General features: G+C 52.8%; 1 protein-coding gene across 7 annotated transcripts in view; it reads right to left on the reverse strand.

The window, feature by feature from the left end:
* The window catches only part of MGAT5 (alpha-1,6-mannosylglycoprotein 6-beta-N-acetylglucosaminyltransferase), a 384,044-nt gene that overhangs the window by 7,423 nt on the left and 360,309 nt on the right, over positions 1-16,312 (reverse strand). For all 7 annotated transcript variants that reach the window (XM_066233788.1, XM_066233790.1, XM_066233787.1 and 4 more), the window contains one exon: positions 2,579-2,736. In XM_066233788.1, the coding sequence (XP_066089885.1) occupies positions 2,579-2,736 (158 nt within the window). The remainder of the gene's footprint in view (positions 1-2,578; positions 2,737-16,312) is intronic.

Genomic DNA, 16,312 nt, shown 5'->3' on the forward strand with positions numbered 1-16,312 from the left:
TTGTCACCGTCCAGGCCCCCGAGTTGGACATGTGCCCTGGCTTATAGGAGCTGCTCACTGGCCAGTGTGGATGGCCAGGACTGCCTCCTGACTGCTGAGGAGCCCCCTTCCCACGATCAGTATTTAAAGATGCAGGGACAGTGTATTCAACAGGGCTCTCATATTCACAGAATTAATTTTGGGCAGCCTTACTGCCCAAATGCAAATTTAGCATTCCCTGCAATCTCCTGGGAAGAAAACCTGGGTGTCCACAATGGGGGGGGGGGACGGTCAGGCAATCCCATGGCACGGAGCCTGGCTTTTCCGTCTTGTCCCAGTGACCTTGGGCCTGCTCCACTGCCCAGAACTCTCTTAAGTCAGCACTCCCATCACCCAGCATGCCCCCATTTCACAGGTGAGAAAGTTGAGGGAACAGAGGAAACTGGTCCACTAGCTCCCCTTCCTGACCCCTCACTGGACCTAGACCTGTGACCCAGACAGGCCTGTGGTCTGGGGTCCTGATCACGGCCCCTCCTCCAGACATGGGGACTGGGGCGGGGCCTAGAGACGGCTCTGCATGTACAGTCCCTAGCCTGCCCCAGCGAGCCCATACTCCCCTACACAGACAGACCTGGGGTGCTCACTGCAGAAGCTGCCGGAACCCTGTAATCCAGGACACGGCTTCCAGCCCCTTATAGGCTTTTCTCGAGCACCACCCCCTCCCCTCAATGTCACCAGCTGCGGAGCAGGGCACCACCCCGTCCTGCCTGGCGTTTGGGTTGCTGGTGAATGAAGGCGGCCTCTGACCCTGGTCTTCGCAGGAAAATCACCACCTCCCACGTCCCTCCTCAGTGAGTGAGCGGCTGGAGGCCATGTGCGCTTTCTAAAAAGGGTTTCATGCCACACGTGAGGATTATAAGACGCACAGGCGGGACCGGGCCAGCTCAGACCACCGTGCAGATAACCGCCCTCGCCAACAGGGCATGCAGCCGGAATGGGGGACAGGCACGCCGCGAGCCGAGCCCACCCATCTTTACACACCCTCTTCCAGACTGGACAGGACCATTGCTCTACCCGAGATCTAGGGTGGTGGGATAGCAAATCTCTTTTTTAGGGGAAAACACTTAATTAGAGCTATTAAGGAGTGTGTGTGAGTGTGTGGTGCTAAGTAGTTAAGCACTGTGTGGCTCCTATGTGGTAGGCTGTGATAAAAGTGGGGGAGGCAGCACTGACGGGTCATGAGTCAGAGGTCAGAAGAAACCTCACATGGAAATTTGGGAACTGCAAATGACAGACCCCAACTGCTGACACACAGGCAGCGACAGACACACAGGGAGCGACGGGCACACAGGCAGCGACGGGCACACAGGGAGCGACGGGCACACAGGGCAGCGACGGGCACACAGGGAGCGACGGGCACACAGGGAGCGACGGGCACACAGGGCAGCGACGGGCACACAGGGAGCGACGGGCACAGGGCAGCGATGGGCACACGGCAGCGATGGGCACACAGGAGCGATGGGCACACAGGGCAGCGATGGGCACACAGGGAGCGATGGGCACACAGGGCAGCGATGGGCACACAGGGAGTGATGGGCACACAGGGCAGTGATGGGCACACAGGGCAGCGATGGGCACACAGGGAGCAATGGGCACACAGGGCAGCGATGGGCGATGGGCACACAGGGCAGTGATGGGCACACAGGAGCGATGGGCACACAGGGAGCGATGGGCACACAGGGAGCGATGGGCACACAGGAGCGATGGGCACACAGGGCAGCGATGGGCACACAGGGAGTGATGGGCACACAGGGAGTGATGGGCACACAGGGCAGCGATGGGCACACAGGAGCGATGGGCACACAGGAGCGATGGGCACACGGAGCGATGGGCACACAGGGCAGCGATGGGCACACAGGGAGTGATGGGCACACAGGGAGTGATGGGCACACAGGGCAGGCACACAGGCAGCGATGGGCACACAGGGCAGCAATCGGCACCAGTATGAGCACTGCAGGCTCAGGGCAAAAGTGCACACAGCACAGCGGGCCCCACCCTGTGCTGCACCTGCCTCCCGCCTAGGGACCAGCAGGTGGCCTGCTCGAGCCCTGCAGGGTGCCCCATTCCAGAGCTGCTGGAACAAAGGGCCAAAGGGGATGGGGACTGCAGGAGATGGTGGCAGTGGGCTTTGCTGTAGGCGGTTCTGTGCCAGTTCCTTGCCATATTTCTCATTCCTTTCTGACTCTAGGGTGCAAGACTGTCACCAGCCACCTGCACTGCTCAGACTCTACTGGGGGCCACCAGGGGACCTGGCCTGTGTTCTGTGCTGGTCTGCTCCCACGGTTCTAGGTCTAACACCTTCTGTAATCTCCAAGCACAGGCATGATACTATTTATGCAAATACAACCCCCTTCAAATTCTACATATATCAGCATGCCAGGTGACTTCATCTACCTAACAATAAAAACGCCCAGGCCTTCTCTGGGGGTGGGGATCATGCTGCAACCTGCCCCTCCCACACCTTCCCAGCAGCCCAGGGGCCTGGAGAGGACCAGCTCCCCTCTCAGCCCGACTGGGCCCCACCCCACCCCACTCTCACCTCAGCATGTCCTTGTCCTTGTTCAGGTGCTGGAAGAAAGAAGGCTCGCAGATGAGCTGGTTCTCCTGACACACCTGCTTGCAGGACTGCCCAGGCTCAGCGAGCTTCACCTGCAGGGCACTGAGGGGCGGCCACATCACTTGCCCGTGGCAGAAATCCTAGAATGACAACAGAGCCATCAGCCAAAGGGCCGAAGACGCAACTGGCGACCCCCAGCTTGCCAAGCAGTCGACCAGGGGAGGCAGCGCCATGAGAGCAGCGAGGGGGAGGGGGAGACAGGCAAACTGAGGTTGGAACTGGGCCAGCTCTTCACCTGTCTACCCGTCAGTTTCCTCAGCTGCAGAAGGGGACAACGTCCCCCACCCAGGATGAGAGGAAACACACGTCATGAGCACAGCACTGGCCTGCTGCTGACAGTAGCTGGTCTTCACTGTTGCCATCAGCAGTTCCAGACCCTGGCTACTTCAGTCCTCTGCTCTCCAGGGCCACCTCCAGGCCCACCCTCACCAGCTGCTCTGATTCCAGAGGCGTTCCCAGTGCCCACCACTTTGGCAGTCAGCTAATAAGACAGTTGTGTGAGCACCAGTTTAGCTCTATGAAGCAAATGGGTACAGGAAGGCATCTGTGGGCACTGGTCCTAGAAGCTCTAGGGGGTCATGGCCTTGCTTGGGGCTCAGGGTTTGTTGGCTGAAAAAAATGACAAGGCCACACTAACAGCTAGGGAAACAGTCTGAGGACAGGCTAGGACGTGAGGTAACCTGGCACCTCCTCAGAGGGAGGTGCCCCCCACACAGGTGTGGGAGCTCAGGATGGGGCTGGCTCCTCATTCCCAGGATCTAGAGGGAGGGCAGGACCCTGGCAGCTCCAAGGAAGACCTGCGGTGGGGTGGAGGGCCAGACGCAGTGTGAGCGTGCGTCCTGGGTGGTGAGAGGATGGTGGGGCTGGGAAAGGGACAGGAGGAGTGGGGGACCCCTCTGACCTGGGCCCCGCTTTCGTTTCATCCGTGCCTGGAGCAGGCATAGTGGTGGCCCCGGGCCTCACGCACCACAGCACCCGAACTCCCTCTGCCAGCACGCTGTCCTTGGAATCCCCAGCTGCCTAACCTGTGGAAGGTGCCCCTGTGCAGGGGACTTGGAGATCCAAGTTTAACTCTTTTTGCGGCATTGGTTCCCAGAATGCCCAGTGGTGGTTAGGCTCCTGGACTATGAATTCCACTTGTAAGAATCCACCCCAGACATGCAGGGACACACGATGCAGAGAAACCTACACAGGATGTCACGCCGTATTGTCAGAGTAGAAGCATTAGAAATGAAACTGGCCCTGGCTAGTTGGCTTAGTGTATAGAGTTTGCCCTGTGTGTAGATGTCCTGGGTTTAATTCCCAGTCAGGGCACACAGGAGAAGTGACTGCTTCTCTCCCCCTCCTTTCTCTCTCTCCTCCCCTTCTGCAGCCAGTGGTTTGATTGGTTTGAGGGTTGGCCCCAGGCACAACGGAGGGATAGCTCCGTTGGTTTCAGCATTAGCCTCAGGTGCTAAAAATAGTTGGTTGATTCAAGCATCGGCCAAGGATGGAAGTTGACGGGGTGGATTCTGGGTGGGGTGCATGCAGGAATCTGTTTCACTATCTCTACTCTCACTTGAAAAGAAGAAGAGGGGAGGAGAGGGGAGGGGAGGAAAAGAGACAACCTGAGAGCTGCATTTACATAGGTAACTGTTTAAACTGCAGCAGGTTTCCATGTCTCCAGAACATATAGAGAAGGGAAGCAGAGGGTGGAGGGACATGCACTTGTTCCTGCAGGACCGTCTCTGGCTGGCATGGGTGCCACTGAGAAAGGAAACGGAGAACTGGGCCAGGGCTGGTAAGGAAGATACTTCTCAATGTGTGTCCTTCTGGAATATCTTATTTTTCCTCGAGTTTTCTTCTTCTTCTCTGTGTGCACAAGGAGCTGACGAACCACCCCAGGCCTGCTGCAGGCCAAGGATCGTTCCAGGTCTGGGAGGGCAGAGGAGCCTGACCCAGCCGGTGCTCAGGTGAGGGAGGGGCAGCTCTGGAATGTGGCCTGAGCTGCAGCCGAGGGGGCGGGGGGCTTCTGTAGCACTTGCAATTTAAAAAAAAACCCTGTGCTTATATTACTTTTAGCAAGCAAAATGAAAACAGAGGGCAAAGCGAACGCGGCCCAGGCAGCGGCTCTGAGGGTACACCCTGCCCCTTCTAGCAGCTGTGAAACTGTGGGCAAAATTCATAACGGTTTTCAGCCTTCAGTATCCTCATGAGAAAAATAAAGATGAAGACGCTGATGGTTTCCACCCGTTCTTACTTCTTTCTCCCTCCCTCCCTCCCTCCAGAAGGACAGATGCTGTCACGGCTGCGGAAGGCATGGCAGGTAGGAGGGAGCACTTGGGTGGCTTCTATTCTAGTCTGCTCAAATCGATGGCCGAGACCCCAAACATAAGCAAGCCCACCTACGTCCTCCACATCCCATGATTCTACGGGGGGGTGGGGGTGACACGTGTGATTGAGTTTGGATGAGTTTTGTAGTTAACAGACAGAAACCCTTCCCTGCATGGTGGTCGGGAAACCTAGACCCAGATTTATATCAGCTGAGAAGAGTAATAACCCAGAGACAAGAGAACTATAATGGGATAGTTAGAGATGGTAGGATCCAGCTTCATCTTCTGAAAGTGACGCGTGGTGGGAGGGTAAGCGAGAGTCTGACCACTCAGCTCTGGGCACCGCCACAGACAGACCACTCACTGGGTGGGAAGACCCTTGTCTGACTCGTCAGGCTCGTGGTAATCTTGAGAACCACCCGCATGCTTACTGTGGCACGGGCAGGCAGCACGTGAATTTGGTCTGGATGCCAAGGGTGACGGTATGACTGCACAGACTGGCACCCTGAGTGGGACCGAGTGTCCCCTGGGAGCGGTCCCTCTCCGTCTGGCAGCATAAGCAAAGGTACTGGATGGCCCGTATACTCTTCCATCCCAGGAGGATGGCTGTCATCAAACAGGGAAAAGGAAATCACAGATGACCAATGTAGCAATTGCTGAGCAGAGCTGAGTGGGTGCATGAATAATGGGAAAAGGTTAAGTGATGCTTTTTTATTTGTTTTTTTTTTCTTTTCAGGCTAAGGTAAGCAACTTTGTTTATATACCTTTAGGCAATACCAGCTAATTTCTATAGCCTTTAAGCATTATGATAAAGAGGTTTTAAATCCACTGTATACCAAAGCCTACAGTGAGACTGTACAGAACAAAGAACGAGAAAGACCTTGGTCAGATTGTGCCACCTACATCACTAGCAACCAAGTGAGAATTTCTCTCGTTAGGTGGCCCAACCCTTGATTAGGCCGGGGGATTGGAAATCCACCATGGCTGAAGGCTTAGACTGGCTTTTAGAGCTTATAAGAAAACTGTAGAACGTTCTTCCTTTTATGACGCTTACGAGCAGTTAGAGCTGAGGGTGCTGTCTCTATACATACTGAGTTTAGCAGTATCTTTTTTGTGTGTGTGTTTTTTTTATTTATTTATTCATTTTTTAGAGAGGAGAGAGAGGGGGAGAGAGAGACAGAGAGGGAGAGAGAGGAGAGAGAGAGACAGAGAGAGAGAAGGGGGGAGGAGCTGGAAGCATCAACTCCCATATGTGCCTTGACCAGGCAAGCCCAGGGTTTCGAACCAGCGACCTCAGCATTTCCAGGTCGATGCTTTACCCACTGCGCCACCCCAGGTCAGGCCGAGTTTAGCAGTATCTTAAGAAACTTTGCTCCTTATTCAATTTCAGCCTCTTATGGTATGTGGAGTAGTCCTAGGGGTAAAATAAATGAGGAGAGAGACTCTGCCATGTTAGAGGAGGAGATGCTGAGACCAAGGAAGGCACTTCAGGTCAGAAGGTCCGGATTTGAGGCCGTTATCCCGTGGTGCTCTGGGCATGCTACCCAGTCTGGTCTTGTCTCCATCAGTCGTCTGCAGAAGAAAGTGATGGCCACAGACTATGTGATGGGGCCAAGCAGAAGGCTGGCGAACAGCAGGTGGTCCACTCCTGCTCTCCTCCTCCTTCCTGTTCCTCCATGGAGGGGTCACCTGTGCCCCATCCAGAGGCTGGAGGCACTGCAGTGTGGCCATCAGCAGAACCTGGGGCAGCCCTGCACTACATCTGAGCAGGGCGGCCTGGCAACCTGGGGCCTGCACAAAGGACATGCCCCCACAGCTATGCTGCAGGGTAGACCTGTCCCATGGGGTCCCTTCAAAGTAAACCACTGTAGCCGACCTCTTTAAGGTCCCCTTCAGCAGGCGAGCGTAGCTCAGTTACACGTGCACTTGTGCCCCCATCTCTGGGGTTGGTCTGGCATCCTCTCAGAAGTCTGTTTTGGGGGCCAGTAGATCGGAATTAGCAAACACAGCAGCAAGACCTTCTTAAGGCGTGGTGAGCCAGCTGGTAAAACGGAACAGCAGGGGCCTGAAGGTGTTCCCAGTGAGCACGAGCCCTGTGGCTTCCCCCAGGTAAGGCAGGGGCAGCAGGGGGATCTGGGCTAGGATTCTGGCTCCAGCTGGGGGACTCCCCAGATGTCCCTTAAGCTTTCTCTGCCTGCAGTCACAACCACAATGGGGAATACCATCTTCCCTTCAATCCGTATATAAGTCCTATGAGGTAAGACGAGGTTAAAGATAACATTTCAAGGTTGACCATTATCTGCTGCCGGGGTCTGAGGGGGAAAGTTGAGTTGCCTGGCTTATAGATGACAGTTTGTCCAGGAGAGCGGTCCCTTTGTCCAGAGGCTCGCAGGGGCACCTGTAGTGCAGCCCTGTCCTAGCCCCTCCCCACCCCTAGGTCACGCCCCCGCCAGGTGCTCATGGAAGGGCGAAGGTCACAGGTTTCAGTCCACGTCCGCGCAGGCTAGCACGCAACGCGGCTGTGTCCTGGCTGTCAGCATCCACTCACTCACTCACTCAACAAAATGGTCACGGAGAAGCAGAAAACCCTGAGTGTTCAGAACTCAGACAGCCTGGGTTTGAATGTAGCTCCTCTAATTCCCAGCTGAAAGATCTTGGCTGGTTATATAATCTGGCCTCAGTTTTCTGCTGTAAAATGCAAAAAAATCTACTGCCACCACCGAGAGCTGTGGAGGGGGCCGAATTAATTATAATGTGTAAAGTTGTAAAGTGCTCAGAGAAGTGCCCGGTATGAACACCACCATCTGCGTTGGCTCTTACTCTTACTATGTGCAAGGGACTCTTCTAGGCCCTTGGGGGTGACTTGGTGGGAAAGAAAATTAAAGGAACCACAAAAGGCCTGCTTCTATAGAGCTTATCTTCAATGAGGGGGGCAGAAAAACAAGATAAATTACACAGAAGACGTTAAAAGGTGGCAAGTGCTCTGAAAAGAATGGTGTGAGGAAAGGGACGGAGAGCGCTGGGGGAGAGGGCGTCCAGACAAGGCATCGCGAGAAGGCGGCATCTGCGGAGACAGAGGAAGTGAAGGGGAGCCAGGCAGGCACCGGGAAGAACACGCCCCAGACGCAGGCCAAGGTCGGAGGCTCGGGGACGGACTGCCCAGCAGGCCCCCAAAGGAGCAGAGAATTCCATGTGACGTGAGCGGTGTGTGCGCGCTGGGGCCGGGACTGGGAGGACATGCGGTCTGGGAGGTCCCAGGGACTCAGTGCCCACCTAAAGCAGTGGCTTCTCTGGGCAAGATGGCAGCCACTGGAGAGCTCTGGGCAGAGGCGCCAAGGCAGGAAAGAAAGAAGTTAGGAAAAGTTCCTGACAAGTGGAATAGGGAGTAGGGGCAGACATCACAGGCCAATGAGATGCTGTGTCCTCTCAACAGAGCCCCCACCCCTCTGTGCGTGATCAACAGGAAACAGTTTATGGCAGGAAACTCCTGTGGTGATCACAGAAGTCAATGACAACAAGAACTGGCTAAAACCAGATCAATCCAAGAGAGAAGGAAAATTGACCAGAAAGGGCCCCAAATCACATTATAACATCATTATAATGGAAACTGACACCACAAGTAGAAAGGCCTGCCCACCTAGGGGGTGAATGCTATGATGCTTCCAGAATGGACCAAATTAGAAATAAGACCCCTCCCAAGGGGCAGAACAGACATTGGTGGCACAAGGTTCAGAAACAATCCACCCCTGGAAACACATAAAATCCCATGAACTGACTGACTCAGGCACGCAGCTCACTGGTGCCTGACGTGTCCACTCAGACGTGGCCTTTCACAGGGGCGCCCGGTGAGACGTGCAGGAGTAGCAGGTGGCGGCAGCTGGTCCAGGCCCCCTCCCCCCCCCCCCCCCCGCCCCTGTGCTGTCTCCTGGAACCCATATCCTGGCTTCTTCCTCTCAACCCAAATAACACTCGCTTTCTCTCTTACACTTGCATTGGCTCTTGAATTCTTTTCTGTGTGAAGTCAAGAACCTGAAGGTCACAAAGTGCTTTGAGTTGAAGGGCCCCATGTCAGGGCCACCTCCAGGGACAGAATGACAGGTACTGCTGTGCTGAGAACAGAGAGCAGGAAGAGAGACAGGAAGCTATGCAACAGCACAGGAGAGAGACAATGGCTTCAGACCAGACCCAGGCATCTTTGTTCAGCAAACTTCCATGAAACACTCATGTCTCACATGTTGGTTTTAAAGGTTTTCTCATCATCCATTCAAAACTTTACAAATTACTGTTAAAGTCTTTCCTAGATGAAAGAAATATGACTGTGAGTGAAGCCCAGTCCCTAGGCTCAAAGGCTCAGTGCCCAGTACCCAGTGCCAAGAGGCCAACTTTAAAAAAATTGAAGAACAGTACAGCCTGACCAGGTGGTGACACGGTGGATAGAACACTGGCCTGGGACGTGGAGGACCCAGGTTTGAGACCCCAAGGTCGTCGGCTTGAGCACAGGCTCATCTGGTTTGAACGTGGACTCACTAGCTTGAGCGTGGGGTCACTAGCTTGAGTGTGGGATCATAGACATGATGCTATGGTTGCTGGCTTAAGCCCAAAGGTCACTGGCCGCTGGCTCGAGCCCAAGGTTGCTGGCTTGAGCAAGGGGTCACTCACTCTGCTGTAGCCCCCCCCCCCAATCAAGGCACTCCCTCTAGATCCAGGGAATGACTGGCCCAGCCCCATCCTGAGCTCCCCACACCTGTGCAGGGGGTGCCTCAACAAAGAATTGATACTTCTCGGCCCTGGCTGGTTTGCTCAGTGGTAGAGCATCGGCCTGGCATGCAGGAGTCCCGGGTTCGATTCCCAGCCAGGGCACACAGGAGAAGCGCCCATCTGCTTTTCCACCCCTCCCCCTCTCTTTCCTCCCTCTCTCTCTTCCCCTCCCGCAGCCAAGGTTTGATTGGAGCAAAGTTGGCTGGACGCTGAGGACGGCTCTAGGGCTTCTGCCTCAGGCACTAGAATGGCTCTGGTTGCAACAGAGCAACGCCCCAGATGGGCAGAGCGTCGCCCCTGGTGGGCGTGCCGGGTGGATCCCGGTCAGGCGCATGTGGGAGTCTGTCTGACTGCCTCCCTGTTTCCAACTTCAGAAAGATAAAAAAAAAAAAAAAAAAGAATTGATACTTCTCATCTCTCTCTCTCCCTGTCTGTCTCTATCTGTCCCTCTCTGTTGCAAAAAAAAAAAAAAAAAAAATTAACTTTACAAAACAGATGTCCAAACAGGAATGCATGGGCCACTTGGAGGAGAAGAAATAATTAACTGTGTGGGGAGGGGAAGGGTGATGGTGGTAGCTATCTGAGAAGGCTTCCAGGAAACGAGGACTTCTGGGCTTGGTTTTGTAGGCTGAGTAGGAGTTAGTGGCGTATCACTAACACAGTACTTTGCAGATAACTGGCTCTCAATAAAGAGCTGTTGAACCAAACTCAATGGCTGGACATCCTGGAGCTTTGAGAGTAGAGGTAGGAAAGAACAGTATTTTAACTGAGTGAGGCTCTATGCAGCTAAAATGAGATATAAATAGTAATTTCCAATCTGGTTAACACGCCCACTCAGAACACAGAACACCTGCATTCCTCTCTAATAACTACTTCAACCAGTCACTGAATTTCCCTCAATTTGCTCGACTAGTCTGAAATTTTCTTGCAGTATTTGTAATGAGAAGGGCTTATTAATCAACCTAAATTTATAGCAAAAGCAATGTTCTGAACAAAAAACCCCACAACTTACTGTGAAAACAGCAGTAAGGGTGCTGCTGCCTTGGTAACGAAGGCCAAGTGACTGCCGGAGGGGACGCTGCTCACCAATGACCAAACGAGCTGGGGGGGGGGGCGCGCCTGCGCAGAGGGGACGCTGCTCACCAATGACCAAACGAGCTGGGGGGGGGGGGCGCCTGCGCAGAGGGGACGCTGCTCACCAATGACCAAACGAGCTGGGGGGGGGGGGGGCGCGCCTGCGCAGAGGGGACGCTGCTCACCAATGACCAAACGAGCTGGGGGGGGGGGGGGGCGCGCCTCGCAGAGGGGACGCTACTCACCAATGACCAAACGAGCTGGGGGGGGGCGCGCCCCCGCGCAGAAGCGCCCAGTGGGGGGGGCTGGCTTGCCCTCCCTCCTGGCTGCAGGGAGTGGGACTTCTCCACAAACTTTTCACCCCCACCCAGTCCAGGCCAAACCTTTAACAGCATCACTACGTCCCTGACCTAGCAGGTCCACGTGGCTTTCTGCGAAAATTCACATTGCTGGATCCAAAAAGACAGATTCAGCTGTAGGGCTGGAGGCAGGATCTGGAGCATGTAAGGTCAGGAATTTGTTAAAGAAAGAAAACAGTGGTGGGGTGGGGAGTGGCCAAGTTCTAGGTCATGAAACTGGGTTTGGGCCAAGCTCACCCCGTTATTTGAGGGGTAAGGGACACATTCGTCATGTGTATTACACCTGGGAAGTTCAGGGCCTGGTACAGAAAAAGTGTTCAGGCTGACCTGAGTGGCTGACCAGATCAAACAGACTGCAGTTGTCTGTTGGTCGCTGCCAGTCTCAGCCTGCGCTGTCCTCAGAAGAGTGAGCTCCACCCACAGGTAGCCCCGGGGGCCGCTTCCTGGCCCTGCGTGAATCTGTGTTCCCACCAGGGCCACAGAGAAGGGGTGGGGAAACTGAGCTGCAGTGACTAATCTCCAGGGGTGAGCTCTACCCACGCAAATCAGCGCGGAAAAGCTCACTCAGGAGAGGCTGACTTAACCCTCTCACAGCCATTCTCCTGCACTGGGAGGAGTCGGCTCAGGAAGAAGGAAAGCTCATATCCACGAGCATGGGAATGTTCACAGCAGCATTCGCCTCAATAGCCAAAAGGACGAAACAGCCTCACTGCCCAGCGACTGGTGGATGGACAAATAGTGGTGCAGTCATACGATGGGCTCCCAGTCAGCAGTGGAAAAGGAGGAATGGCGGATATATGTGACAACACGCACAACCCTCACAGACATGCCGAGAAGCCAAAAACCTCCGGCAGAGGCACATCTACAGACAGAACACAGGTCAGCCTTTTCCTGGGGCTGGGGTTAGGGAGCAAGGGCCTTGTCTGAGACCACAGTAGTCTCAGACAAGCTTTTTGGGGTGACGAAATCATTATTAAACTAGATTGTCGTGGTAACTACACAGGTATCAATTAGCTTAAAAAAATCACTGAATTGTTTCCTTACATGGAATGAATTTTATGCTGTGGAAACGATACCTCAACAAAGCTGTTTGAAAAGCACACCTTGCTTGGTTCCTGGGCTCCTGCGGTGGCAGTCTGTGCCAGCACCGTCTCAGCCCGGAACATGTATTACTCTATTGATTCCTCTACCAGCCCGGTGGGGTGTTATCTCCATTCCACAGAATAGAAACAGCAATGGTTAGGAAACTTGCCCAGGGTAACAAAGAAAGTGGGGACAGAGCCCACTGCTTAATCGTTGCCCAGTGTCCTTGGGATTAGGAATAGCTAGGCAAACAGTAGAGATGATTTTTCAAAAGAGCAAAACAGTCCCCAAGCTAGTGATAACTTCTCTCCTTTTCAATTCCTTTTCTTCTTGCCCTGCAACTGTCATCTCCAACATTCCCTCTACCTGGACGACCCAGATTCACTACCAGACTCATCCTCACTCCCCAGCGGGCTCACATGGGTTCCGAGGAGCTGACTTCCCTGGAACTAAAGCTGATTCCACAGTGGCTTCTGGAGTCCACTTGTTTTTCCCTCCATGTGTCCAGAATGCATGTAAGCTAAACAGCTCTTTGCAAAATAATGTGAGCACAACCACCCTCCATATTTATAAGGTCTATACCAGAAGTAGAAAATAGGGTCGAAGAGCATAGGTGTGGTTTTCAGAATCCACCTGAACATTGTCATTCCTCTAAAAGAACCTGCTATACTGTCTGGCCTGAGGCAGATACCTAAGTCTTCCCAAGAAATTAATGAAAGCCTTAATAGGCTTGGCCCCACTTGGGTTAAGGAAGAATGGTGCTCTTGATCTTAGATCACAAGGGATTTCTGCCTTGGCATGAACCCCCTGCTGCTGGAGAGAGGACCTCATTTAGAGAGATGATTTAAAAGCACTTGCAATTCAAATCAACATTTTAGTACAGTAAAAGGGAGGCTAGGACATTAAAGGGAAAAAGGAGTGGTTTTCCTAAAGCCAGGATTCTTTCCTGTTGGGTGCTCTAGCTGGGATAGACTGGGTATGAGGTAGGCTTCCTGCTGTCAACCGCTCAACTGTACACTGAAGCCTAGGGCTTCCACAATTGCTGTCAATTGGCTTCCTCTGGCTCCCGCTGCCTTGGGTGAACATGATGGACACCTCTGAAAGGGTTCTGGAATAAAAGCTCCCTTGTTCCCCCTGTAGATCACAGGGAGGACTTGCAGGCAGAGATCAGCCTAATTAGAGCCGTGGCTCCTCCGGGAAGCTTGAGGTGTTACCACCTCTTCAAAGCTTGAGGCTTTCCTGTTCAAACCAGAAACACCCCTCTCTCCAGGCTCACTGATCTTTGAAGATATTCCTCTAGCTGCAAAAATAATGAACACCCAAAGCTCCCAAACACTGGGGCCTGGAGGCAATCGTTGGAGACAGAGACCAATGCAGTTCTGGCTTCCTGTCTTCCTGGTGGAGCTGGGGGGAACATTATGCCGTCAATAAAACCCTCTACAGGGGCTGCGATAAACTCAAAATAAGCTCCTTTATTGCTTTTTGCAGCACAGGGAGAATGTTTAATAAGAAACACCTAGAAAATTCCTAGAGTGATATTTCTAAAAGAGCAATCTGACAGCATCACTGCCCTCACCCTGCCTTACAATACAGTCTTTCTTTAGCTTCCTGCCGTCCACAATCAAATCTGCATCCATCAGTGGAGCGTCACATTGCTTTACCGTCAGTCTCCTCCTCCAGCCTGCTCCTCTCACAATGTCTCTCTCTTCAGTCTTAGCCAAACTGCTGATAACTCACCACGAAGTCTCTCTATTTCTTCCCACAGGCCTTTGTGTCTTGACTCCCGCAGCCCCAGCCTGCCTTCAGGACTCACCTCCTGCAAAGCATCAGCCGTCCCTCCCGTTCCTCTTGCTGCGGTGCGAGCTACAAGCTCCCAAAGCATCGTGGTCACATCACTATTACAGGGCACAACCTACACCAGGGGCTTTGCCTGTGGACTTGACTGGCTTCTCTTTGACATCTGAAGCTGAGGACAGGGACTCGTCCTTCGATATCTTTTCTTCCCCAACTCTCAGCACAGTCCCCAGCACACAGCTGACGAGTTTTACAGAGTGGATGAATGAATGAACAGCAGGCATGAAGGAAACCCCCAGGTTTCTATGAGCCACGGAGCTCTAGAAGTCACGCCCAGTAGGTGGTGTGACATGGCAGTTTCATGAGCATACTTTAGTGACATGTTTTCCAATCATAAGGTCCAAAATGAGCTTCTTGGTACACATGAAAAAAAAAGCACATGTGCTCACTCATCCTCTCATCCACTTATTCATTAGTTCAACCAAGAGTTGTTGTGCACCTACTGTGTGCCAGGCAGAGGGCTAGGCACGTGGCATTTGGAGATGAACAAGCTGTATGCGGCCCCTGCATTATGTACTATTTAGCGAGCTCTCTTTGGGGAGCATGACCTTCTCATTTCAAAGGAAACTGAGTAATTTACAGAAAACTGGTCACATGAAAACTTTTAAGGACTGGCTGGGATTCAAGAGTCTTAGGAAAGAAAGAAATAAAAGCCTTCAAATAAACCTGAGAGTCTTTTCGCCTGTGGTGATGAGTAAGCATCTTTACCGAGACGAAGTGGAGACAAGAAAGGGGGTGGGTTCGGAAGCTGCTGCAGGGAAGGGTCCTGGTAAAACCCTGGAGAGCCACCCGTGAGACAGTCCTAGGAGCTGTGTTAAAACTCACTGCCAGAGGAGGTCTCAGTGGCTCCTGCCTACTCCCCAGGAGGGGCCAGCAGCTCCACGAGATAAAAAAAAAAAAACACAGGAAGTATAGCTGTGGGCCACCTGCCATGCCGGAGGCCCCAGCAGGCCCCTGGTACAGCCTGGGCTCCCACCAACCCAGGTTCAAGCCTCGGTCCCAGAGCCTGTGAGCCCTGTGACTGCGAGTCTCAGCTCCCACCACTCAGAGAATGGGCTCACTGCTGCCACCTCCCACGATGACGTGTGAATGAAATGAGATGAGCTTGGTACACACTGGTGTCGGGTCTGTGGGTGAATGGCTGCTAGAGTTAGGACGGTGATACTGTCTTCATGTAGGTGTCATTCAAAAACTGAACAATAGATTAATTCTTCCAATACTTAACCCTCACAGTAAAGTCTGATAAGTAATACTGTATTTTATATATATGGGAACATATGCTTACGTAAGAATATAATACAATATTATGTATGGTATAATGCATTAAGTAATCAACATATTAGTTTGCATTTATTGAGCAATATCTGCCAGGCTGTGTCTAAGCACTTCGTCTATATTAGCTCATTTAACCCTCACATGAGCCCTGTGTGGTTCTACTATGACCTTATTTTATAGGGGAGGACACCAAAGGAACAGAGAAGCTGAATAACAGGCCCAAGTCATAAACCAGAAAGTCAGGGTGGTGGGACTGGGACCCAGGTGGTAGGCTGCGGAGCATGCTATCTTGTGGCCAGCAAAAAACGAGACTATTAGATGGCCACCCTGAAGCCTGTGCCCCGTGGCCCTCCCTCTCCAACAGCAGCACCCGGCACTGCCCACTGCCCACCGCCCACCACAGTCTGTCAACTCAGACCTGTCCTTTGAAACTTATACTGGGCCTCTGATCTAGGCCTATGGACAGTTCCCACATACCACTGCTATTTCATCCTGCACAATCCTCATCCACTATTGTGTAAAGATTTCTGGATCACTTCAAGACACTCTGCTTTGCCCCTTAAGAGGAGCGCCTTATTTCTGGACTGTGGTTGCGAACTGCATACTCCCCACCCACAGGGGTCCTGAGTCTGTCTATTTTTGTCTAGCTCTGTGTCACTTTGAAGCCTAAGGAATACAAATGTTATAAATGATGGCACTGGCATGCCTGTCCTGTACCTCTGTGAGTGCAAACCATAGCGTCCACCCTGATGGGGTCACGGAACTTAGAGAACCTTCCCCTGAGTTAGAAATACAAGTTCTGCTTTTATCTGTTTTATACACTTAGATTTTATAGAAAGTTTCACTTGAAAAGGGGACCTTTTAAAAGATGTGTATAAACTGCTGAAAGGTCCTAACATATTTGGAATTGCAGAACATATATAAAAGGAATGCTTGCTTAG

The sequence above is a fragment of the Saccopteryx bilineata genome, chromosome 5 (genome assembly GCF_036850765.1).
Source record: "Saccopteryx bilineata isolate mSacBil1 chromosome 5, mSacBil1_pri_phased_curated, whole genome shotgun sequence".
NCBI classification, from domain to species: Eukaryota; Metazoa; Chordata; class Mammalia; order Chiroptera; family Emballonuridae; genus Saccopteryx; species Saccopteryx bilineata.